This window comes from Poromitra crassiceps, assembly GCF_964638095.1.
Source record: "Poromitra crassiceps genome assembly, chromosome: 4".
NCBI classification, from domain to species: Eukaryota; Metazoa; Chordata; class Actinopteri; order Beryciformes; family Melamphaidae; genus Poromitra; species Poromitra crassiceps.
Window position 1 is genome coordinate 26,733,539 of NC_139626.1, and position 11,083 is coordinate 26,744,621.

At 42.3% G+C, this 11,083-nt stretch overlaps 1 protein-coding gene across 1 annotated transcript; it reads right to left on the bottom strand.

The window, feature by feature from the left end:
• Positions 1-1,488: 1,488 nt before the first annotated feature.
• Positions 1,489-10,405, bottom strand: pts (6-pyruvoyltetrahydropterin synthase). Its single transcript, XM_083634902.1, has 6 exons — positions 10,294-10,405; positions 8,977-9,056; positions 8,820-8,842; positions 7,257-7,313; positions 5,495-5,565; positions 1,489-5,398 (listed from the first exon to the last, which is right to left on the bottom strand). The coding sequence occupies exons 1-6, from the start codon at positions 10,383-10,385 to the stop codon at positions 5,275-5,277; spliced, it is 447 nt and encodes a 148-aa protein (XP_083491028.1). The 5' UTR covers positions 10,386-10,405; the 3' UTR covers positions 1,489-5,274.
• Between the last annotated feature and the right edge of the window lie 678 nt (positions 10,406-11,083).

An 11,083-nucleotide genomic window follows, 5' to 3' on the forward strand; every position in this document is an offset into this window, starting at 1 on the left:
TTGGACAAACTAACATAAGCATGCAATCGTCCAATGGTTTCTGAAGCATTTGACTGAATATGAGCAGATAAAATTGTCTGAAACACTGCTGTTGTCAGCAGTTGCATCATCAATAAATACAAGGGAACCGTGGGCATGTATGGCTGTAAAATGGAAATGGAACTGACAGTCATACATGTCCATGCGTGGGCATGTATAACTCTTCATAGAACTTATTCCCTTGCATTTATTGATGATATGACTACTGACAAAAGCAGCAGGATGAGTTCTGACATGTTTCTGGCAATATTATCTGCTCATATTCAACCAAATGCTTCAGAACTCATTGGACGATTGTATGATTATGTTAGTTTGTCCAATTACCTTTGGTCCCTTAACATGTAATGTAATCCCTACACTGTTCACCTGATTTAGATGTAAATACCCTCAAACTAAAGATGGAATTCTGCAATGAAGGCACATCTTGATTGTTCAATTTCAAATCATGTGGTGGTCTACTATCCTGGTAAGTGGTGTACATAATTATATACAGAGCCAAACTGATGAAGATTGTGTTTAATGTCCACATATATCTGGACCTACAGTAACTGTATGTTGTTGTCATCAGTTATATCACATAGTTAAGATGTAGGAAAAGATATGATGATCAAAAGTATTTCACAAAATTCACAAGAGGGAATAAAAGCACCATGCTGCAACCTATCAGACGATGAGGCCGTTATCTCACAGTGTGGTGGGTTACGGGACAATATGTAGCACTGGGCTGTTGTATAGGCCCTTTTCCCAGCAACCATTTTGAGGTGGGAAAACAGAAGTGGGTGTAACTAATAACAGTAATGAGGGCCCTGGCACTGGAACACCTAAATGGAATGGAACCATCATTAATGGTATTTGTTAAACCTGCCTTACTTCCTGCTTTACCACCTCAAACGGGTTGGTGTGAAATGGATCTATTGCTTGAGAAATATGTGCCAGCATATCAGCCATACCAGAACCCTGCTTCAGAAACGAAGGCCTTTGTACACTCTTGTGATGTTATAATTACATTGTGATTTGTCACCACCAGAGGGGGCCGGCTGCACAAAACCCCGCAGAGGCAGTTGCAGATTTACATGTTTGCTGCTAACCCCGAGGTCTAACACGGGTCATGAATCACAGCATATTTTGTTATCCTATGTCCAGAAGATGGAGAACCCAGTACCCGCTACAACCGACTGCTCCACAATACCTAAAGAGGTACTTCCATAAATCAGATAGACCTGTTTGTGCTGGGCCTGGAACATGGATGAACTTGTGGGTTCATGTGGGAAGGAGGTGGAAGATGACACACAGATTTGCCAATCATTACCTGGAGGCCAGATGTCGCCCTCTAGTGGTTCAACGTCACCAACACTGTTTCTGACTGCTTGCTGGAGATGAAGAAGATGAAGAAGCACACTTTTCATTTTCCAAATCATCTTTTGCTTTTATTGCAAGAAAGTACTTGGTTCTTCACACAGTAAAACTAGGTCAGCAGTGAACAAAATAGATACATGATAGATGATAGATACATCATCATGCCGTGTAGCGCAAATATCAGCAATGTCAGTGAGTCTCTAGATGTCAGTCTTTGGCTTTCTTACAGACTTAGAGACTGTAATTGCACATTAGAAATGTAATCATCTGGGGTAGCTAAATCATCACTTTACAAGCAGAATGCTAGTGAACTGAGCAGCATCATGTGTCAGCTTTTAAATCAGCACTTTTATATGGACAGTCATGTAACAAAATACAACTAACAGAAATTAAAAGGGGTCAAATAGAACCATTGGTCACAAACTGCTAAATCATTCAAATATGTCAAGAAGAGCAGTGTGGAAAATAATGACAACATATGACAAACAGTAAAGAGGAGCAGCTCATCAACAGGGGCAGAAGGACACTTCATAGGATACACTGAGTGAGTTCGTGAGTTTTGAAGCGTAAATGCGAGCCCTAGAAGTAAAAAGCTCGTGCTAAGCTAATCCAGAACTACACATAGGCTTCCCCCGTCACGTCACCACTCAACCTGGACTGTTGTTGATGTGTGAGCTGCTGTGCACTGATTACGCTGGGCTGAACCAGGTGAGGGAAAGAGAATTTCCGTGTTCGTCCTTTGAAGTGATGACGTTATTGACGTATAATATCCCCGTCGACTCAACAGTGTAGCCTCATTTAGCCGTTTGCTAGCTTAAAAACTCATAAAAGTGGTCCTCATGTGTGAAGATTATCCTACTGAACACTGGTTCGCGTTTGATTAAGCTTGCGTTGCCCAGAGACCTTATTAGAAGCATCGCGCCAAAAACCCATTCAAAAACCCCTTAGGCGACCGCCCGGGTGGGGTCGGCAAAAGGGCCTTTCTGTGTGGAGTTTGCATGTTCTCCCCGTGCCTCCCGGGGGTTACCTTCATATAGGAACCCCCTTCACAAAAACATGCAATATCCTGGTTGCTAATGTGGTTCCTCCTCTGGTCGTTAAGGGCGCCTGTTCAGAGGGAGGGGAACTGGTTGGAATAGCGTGAACCTCCCACATGCTATGTCATACCGGTGAAGCTTCCTCTGTCAGGTGCAAAGAAGCGGCTGGCTGACTGCCCATGTCTCGGAGGAAGCATGGAGCCAGTCTCGGCTCTCCCCAGATCGGCAGAGGATGGAGTAGCAACCAGGATTGAGAAATCAAGTGAGCACTAATGGGGGATAAAATGGGATAAAAAAAATCGGGGGGGGGCGGGAAACCTTAGGCGAAAACAGTGAAGAACCAGGAAGTGTTAGCATCAATGTTTTCCGGACTCGTTCCTGGGTCTCTCTATAGAGAATAGAGTGCCTAAGTCACACCCTCTTCCCGGTTCCACATGGGACCTACGGGAGTGAATTGCCCATACATTTTTCCATTGACATTTCATAAAATCCTTATAAAAGAGTTTCACTTGGGCAAACCAAGTAATTCATGTACCAGATGAATTGCGAGTGACCATAAAATATTTGACTCAGACCCAAAAAAAAGAGGGGGCGATTTCTCTCTCTCTCTCTTTATTTAATGAAGGAGCTGTATATACTGTGTGTATATATATATATATATATATATATACCAGAAGGTATATATAGGGAGGGGGGAGGGACAAAACAAGCGCGAGCTTCCCGATGAACTGCATTATGTCCAGCCAATACAGCCGCACTTTGTTGAGAATGTCTACGACAACGTTAAAACGTTTAAACGCCCACTACCTCACTAGTCAGCATGAGAAATACTGGTCGGTAAACGATAAATTAAATGATCATAATAATAAACAATGTGGGCGGGAGATGTTGTGTCTTTACCTTACCAGCCACTACTGTAGCCCGCCTCCTCTAATGCCCAGATGTAAACAAAGCAGACATGTGTTATGTCGAGTTCACACTGGGCGCTCTGAGCCCTCAGTGAGCTGTTTTTGGAACTCGGTGACAAACCCTTCCCTGATCAGAAGCAATTAGCAAATCACGTTGGCTCGGCGTTCGCAAATCAGGCCTCCCTTGTTAAGTGTGAACTGTCCACAGACGCGAGCAGGGAGCTCCCCCGAGTACTCACAGTGAACAGAGCTATGGTATAGAAGAGTCGCAACATCTCCATTCACCCCAGTATTTACCAGTGTTGCGGGTAACTCATTACAAAAGTAACATATTACATGTGATATATTACTTTTAACAGTAACTCAGTAATGTAACTTATTCAGTAAGTTCAGTAATATTATACCAGTTACTTTGTCAAGTAACTCAAGTTACAAATTGAGTTAATTTTTTTAAATCAAAGCACCTATTTAAATAAAGATACAATCATTTCCTAATCAAACTGTGTGTTTTTATGCAAATAACCACTGTAGATGACAATAACAAAGGAAAAGAGTAACATTTAGAATTTTGGATTGTTTACACTGACTTCAAGGCAGTTGAAATTCTTTTTTGGGATGGTTTCGGGGTGGCAATGTCATTCTGCTGCTGCTGTTGTTTTGGTGAAAGTAATGCAAAAGTAGTGTAATAATAAGTAACGAGTTACTCTACACAGACAGTAATATTGTAAAGTAACTTATTACTTTCAAATGAAAGGGCCACTGTCGAGTTGCAGCAGAGTGGACTGTTTGTGATGTACTTTGAAAGGGTACGATGTTTACACCATTAGATTACTCTTGTTAAATACATCCTACACCGCTTAGACCAGTGTTTCTCAAACAGTGGTCCCCGGAACATTGCTGGTCCGCGGGCACCCCCTAGTGGTCCACGAGTAGATTTATATTTTTTTCCTTTTTTTACACCTCCCACTATCCAATTAGAGAAATGTTTAGATTTTCTGGGAAACTGAAGGTCAGATCGCGATGCTTATTACCCCAAATCCAATGCCGCCACCCATGAGTCTCTATGAGTTACGGTTGCAGAGATACGTCCACCCTGCATGCAGGACTACAGGAGAGAGACAGACTGACAGAGTACAGCGGGGGGTTGGGAGTTCCAAGTTACTGACCAAAACTCTCTTTCAGTGATTGCTGTCAGAATATAGAGCCATTTAACACTTATTTGAACACAAAAACATCACTGACCTCCCAACATGTTTTGGGAGTTAGGTGGTCCCCAAGTTTTTTTTTATTGGTTAAGTGGTCCTTGGTCTGAAAAGGTTTGAGAAACACTGGCTTAGACTGTAACTCATATTTAATTGAATGCCTATTTAACTTGGTATTTAACGCCTATTTAACTCAGACTGTAAATTTATGTAAATTCATATTTAATGCCTAGTGAACACTCCTCCACTCGTGTATATATTGGACTGCACTTGCAAGGTTGTGATTGTCTTTTAGTTATTTTTCCTATTTCTTTATCTGAATATTGACATGACCGCTACGCTGCATACAGACACTAAGACAAATTCCTTGTATGTAATATTGCATATTGTGGCAATAAAATAAATAAAATAAAATAAAGCTGTATATTATCAGCTTTATTTTATGCATTCAAACATAGCGCGAGCCCCCTTCCTGGATCCGCATCTTGGACCTCCGCTGACGACCTCTTTACTAGGATTGCTCTGATATTACCGATGCTGTACCAGAATTTGAATGTCTGGGGTCCCTAAATTTTTGTGACGTCAAAGTGGGGTCACAAGCCAAAAAAGGTTGTGAACCCCTGTTCTAACCCTTGTCTGTACCAGTCACCAGTGAACTTGACACACCAATAATAAATGGCACTTCTCAAGCATAGGGATATTGATGAATACGTCACATGACATCAACACTGACTACTCTCCTCGATACACGATGACGTTCTTGTCCGTCTCGTAAATCTTAACCTCGTGCAGCAGACTGGGCGGGAGGGCCTTCTCCATGTTGTCCCATATGTAAACGGCCACGTTCTCAGTCGTGCTGTATGACAGGCAAAGAAGACGAGAAGAAGAAATGATTAGAAACCAAACTCAAATGTGTAGAAACACGGTGAAACCAGTTGAGGAGGAGACACACCTGACAACATCAGCAAAGTATGGGACGTCCTTATCCAGGTTTTTATGGTCCAGCGGGGTCATGATGACGTCCTGTAGGAGTCAATCAGCTCAATGAACAAGACAAACAGAGTCTAATAACGCTGTGGATGCAATGTGGATGTGGGGGGATATGTAGTTGCCTCGTTGTTATACAATCTCTTCACTTAATGTTGATAGACAGATTAAAGTCCAGCTGAAACGCCATTTCGAGAGCATCTAACTTCCGTATTGTGACGTACTTAATGGGCACGTTTCAATAACAGTCTCTGTTACAAGCACAATATAAATCCAGGTTACAGCACCTTGCTGACTCACTAAGATATTATTTTTCTTTGTGTATTTTTTGCAGGCTTATTTGTGCAGATATTTACCATTTCTGGTGAGCTGAGAAGAATTGTGTGTGATTGTCACACACGTAGCAGTGAGAGATGTGATTTGTCTACTTTTGTGGGGACAGAGACAGACAGACATACAGACTAGTGGTGTAACATACCGTATCATTAGCGATACTAGAAAACATTTCTAGCTTCACGTGCTCATTTCTAGCGACGGGGGCTTATTATTAGTAGTAGTGAGATATCGTTACAATTCATATTCATATCGTCCAAAATTCATATTGTGATATCGTGATAATGGCAATATTCCGACTCGATGTAATGACGTCACACCGTTACGCTGAGTAACGGTGTTGACGTATGAAAGCGAGGAGTTAATCACAAAAAGGGGAGTGGCTTCAGGAGTGTGGAAGTGGTTTGGTTACAAAAGAGCATTTACAAAAAACCATTGTAATATTTAAAGGCATATTTGAATATTTGAATACGTTTATGCTGACATATAAAAAAAATATGCATACTTTTAGGTTTTCAAAAATGTCTCTGTCCCAGATTAAAGATGATTTTTTTATAGCATTTCTGCTTTATGACACAGTTCACAGTGAAAAGAGACAGAAAGGATGGGAGAGAGGGGAAGTAACATGACATTGTATTTACATGGTAGTTCAAACTGCACTAGGCAATTTCACTTGTTGGCGGCCCCAAATGGTAATAATAATAATAATGGTAATTATGTATTGTTACATAAGAATATCGCCTATTGGGCGTCCGGGTAGTGCAGTGGTAGATTCCCTGCCTACCAGGTTCTACCTGCAGGTTCGAGCCCCCGTGTTACCTCCGGCTTGATCGGGCGTCTATAAAGGCACAATAGGCCTTTTCACAGCAGCCATTGGGTAAACACAGGTGTAACCAATAACAATAATGAGGGCCCTGGCACAGAACACCTAAATGGAATCATGGAACCATCATTAATGGTATTGGTTACATCTGTTTGTTCTTGCTTTACCACCTCAAAATTGTTGCTGTGAAAAGGGTCTATTGGCCGTGTCTGTGGGTGGGAAGCCAGATTAAGGGTATGTGTGCTGTTCGCTGCACTAGCAGCTCCTCTGGTCAGTCAGGGTGCCTGTTCGGGGGGGGAGGGAAACTGGGGGGAATAGTGATCCTCCTGCCGTTGAAACTCGTCACTGTCACGACTGCACGTGCACATGTATCTGTGGAGCATGTGCTAGTCTACAACTCTCCCCAGAGCAGTAGAGGGGGTGGAGCAACAACCGGGACAGCAGGGGGAATTGGCCAAGTAAAATTAGGGAGAAAACAGGGGAGGGGAGAGATTACAAAAAAAAGGGGGGGGGGGGGGGGGGGGGGTGTTGCTTAGTGCAGAGAGAGAGGACAGTGTTGACATGAGCTTACTTCAATGCACTTCTTCAGGTCTGTCAGGTTCATGACCATGCCAGTGTGACGGTCCACCTAGGGAAGGCACACAAATGAGGTCACTGTGTGTTTCTGTGTGTGTGCATGTGTGTGTGTGTGTGTGTGTGTGTGTGTGTGTGTGCATGTGTGTGTGTGTGTGTGATCATGTGACAGCCTTCTGACTGACTTTTTCAACAAGGCACTGCATGCTCTGTAACATCGTCTGCATGCTCTGTAACATCGCCTGCATGCTCTGTAACATCGCCTGCATGCTCTGTAACATCGTCTGCATGCTCTGTAACATCGCCTGCATGCTCTGTAACATCGCCTGCATGCTCTGTAACATCGTCTGCATGCTCTGTAACGTCATCTGCATGCTCTGTAACATCGCCTGCATGCTCTGTAACATCGTCTGCATTAGGGATGTTCATTTTGAAAATTTTCCAAAATCGATAATCGGTGAAAATTAACGATCAATTATCGATCATCGATTTTATTAATACTTAGAAAATTTTCAATATTTTCAATTTTTTTTTTTTTTTTTTTACAAAATGAATGCCTATGGCAGAAAATACGAAAGACAACGTGTTCTCCTCAATGAACTCTTTATTTCAATGTGTCTCCTCTCCAACACTGCTGTCCCCGGCGCATGCCGGTGTGAATTTCCCATGTTTAAAACAGTTTTGTTGGCACAAAGGCCCGTGCCCAGCCAGAAAACTAGAGACTATATGAAGCTCCACCTCACGTTAGTCGGCTGTGCAATGGAGTGGGGCGAGGAGTAACGAATTCCACCCAAACCTAGTCCAAAAAAAAAAAAAAAAAAAAAAAAAATTTTTTTTTTTAATAATTAAAAAATCGATCCAAATGCCACAGGATCGATTCCAATCCTTAACGATCGATTATCGATTTTCGATAATTGATGAACATCCCTAGTCTGCATGCTCCCTAACATCGTCTGCATGCTCTGTAACATCGTCTGCATGCTCCGTAACATCGTCTGCATGCTCCGTAACATCGTCTGCATGCTCCGTAACATCGTCTGCATGCTCCGTAACGTCATCTGCATGCTCCGTAACATCGTCTGCATGCTCCGTAACATCACCTGCATGCTCTGTAACATCACCTGCATGTTCTGTAACATCGCCTGCATGCTCTGTAACATCGCCTGCATGCTCTGTAACATCGCCTGCATGCTCTGTAACATCACCTGCATGCTCTGTAACATCGCCTGCATGCTCTGTAACATCGCCTGCATGCTCTGTAACATCACCTGCATGCTCTGTAACATCGTCTGCATGCTCCGTAACATCACCTGCATGCTCCGTAACATCATCTGCATGCTCTGTAACATCACCTGCATGCTCTGTAACATCGTCTGCATGCTCCGTAACATCACCTGCATGCTCTGTAACATCATCTGCATGCTCTGTAACATCACCTGCATGCTCCGTAACATCATCTGCATGCTCCGTAACATTGTCTGTATGCTCTGTAACATCGTCTGCATGCTCCGTAACATCGCTGCAAAGTATGTTTGGAGGAGAAAAGAAGAAGAGTACTTACTTTTCCTCTGACTGTCACCTCCACTGTTGGCAGGAATGCGAGCACGGAATGAATAGGAGAGAATGGAAATATCTGTGTAAGCTGTTTGATCATATTTATCTATGAAAATGTGACTATATACATGATATATCATGATGGATGGCAGGGAACAACACACCTTTGTAGTTGTGTCCGTGCCCGTTGGGATTGTTGCATTTTCCAAACACTCGTTTATTGTCCTCATCACTCAAATGTAAACTAGAGAAGAGACAAGTGGGATCAAAAGCTGCTGCTGCACCTCATAGAGGCAAAGTGACCGCCTACTTCCTGCTTCAGCACTGTACCAGAGATTTTCATCCACCATTTATTTTCCCATAGACATTTTGTAAAATGCTTATAAAAATAGTTTTACTTCGTCAAACCAAACAGTTCAGCTATATTTAGAAATGGGAGAGACCACATAACATTTCACTCGGAGCAAAACAAAACAAAACGACATCGAAAAAATATGTTCTTTAAATCCACAATTTTTTACGTTTTGGTCCGAGTGAAATGTTCTATGGTCTCTCCCGATTACTCGATACTCCCGATACTTTTTGGTAAAATGTCTATTTATGCTGATTTTTTTGTTTTTGTTTTTGTTTTAGATAGATGATTATGAAAAACTTGAGTTGTGTTTCAAGAAAGGAACCTTCTTTATAGGAAATGTTATTTCCCAGGCCTGGGAGCAAAGGCAGAATGTTCTGTGTTCAGAAAGTAATGATCTGTGTTGTTGTTTCAGGAGTATATTGTACTGTGATTTAGTTGTATTATTATAGTGCTAGCTTATGTTGTACTCTATATCTTGTGTGTCTTAAGACTATTATATTATGTAACAGACTAAAATTATGTTGACTGTTTGTACGAGACTATTATATTATGTAACAGACTAAAATTATGTTGACTGTGTGTGTGTGTCTATATAGTCTGTAGGCTGTACGGCTTCAGAGGTTAACTTAATTTAACACCTGCAACTCAGGGGGTACACAGAGCCTCGTATACAGTCTGTTACAGTAACATAGCGTTATGTATAGTAGCTATATTCATATTATGTATGTATATACATAGGCTACATATACACACACACACACACACACACACACGCTTGTCTTGTCTTGTTGGCATATTATAGATCTTGTCTTGTTATTTTGTAATGTTATGCGTTATGATGTAAGTTGTCACTATGTAAGCGCTGTTTTGTGGACCTGAATAGAGATCCAAAATAAATTTGAAACATGAAATGTCTGACAGCCAAACGGAGCAAGGGTCTAAACGCTCCCCTCCGTGAATCACAGTCACAGGCTGTATTCAGTCAAACATTAGCGAGCTATTGCCAGTAGTTTCCGTCAGAATGACTCAACATAACAGTGTTTTGTAGCCGGGCTAAAGCAGTCAGTAATGGAAACAGAAGCTGAGTGTGACAGCCTGTGGTAATGTTATGAGAAAGCGTTGGGACCTGTGGAGTCTGTGGCAGGCGCTGAAGCTCTGGACCCGGGTGATGTAGGCGACGCGCTCCGCCGTGTTGTCGCCAACAGGAGTAGCGGCCATCGTTATCCCCACTCGTGTCAGCGATAGGGACAGACAGGAATTATCAGGAAATGTTATGAAATGCTAGCTGTGTCCACCTCTGTTCCGTGAGCAACAAAGACGAGCAACAATAAGCATTTCCGGTGACCGTTTTTCAGAGTAAAATAACCTTTTTGCACAAGCCTAGAGCACACACAGAAGCCATTGAAAAATGATAAATTTGCACAGTAAAACTATAAATTAAGCATTTAAACAAAGCTATACAATACACATTATGTTTCTGTTTGACAATAACTGTTTCAATAACATTGAGAACGTTCTTCTCAGTAGCCTATCTAAATAGATAAATGCTGTTCACTGGACTGGTTCTAGCCTTTACAAATTGGACACGGACACACCGGTCTCCAAGGGGTCGGACTCGGCACTAGTCTCTTAGAACAGACGAGTTGGCTTCCGCAATTTTCAAATGCTTCCACCATACCGTCTGTACTTCGTGGGGGAGAATCATGCACCAACCGGAATGGGAAGTAGAAAGGCGGGTTTTCCGCTCATTAGTCCAATCAGAATCCAATATGCCGCATTTTTCGTGGACACACGTGTCGTGATTGGTCGGATTCCGTCGAACTTCTTTCCTGTCTGAAGGTTTTTTTCCCAACTTCCTTGTGCATGTTCTGGGGGTGTAACGTACAGACTGTTTGTCTGCATTCGCCGGATGTAGA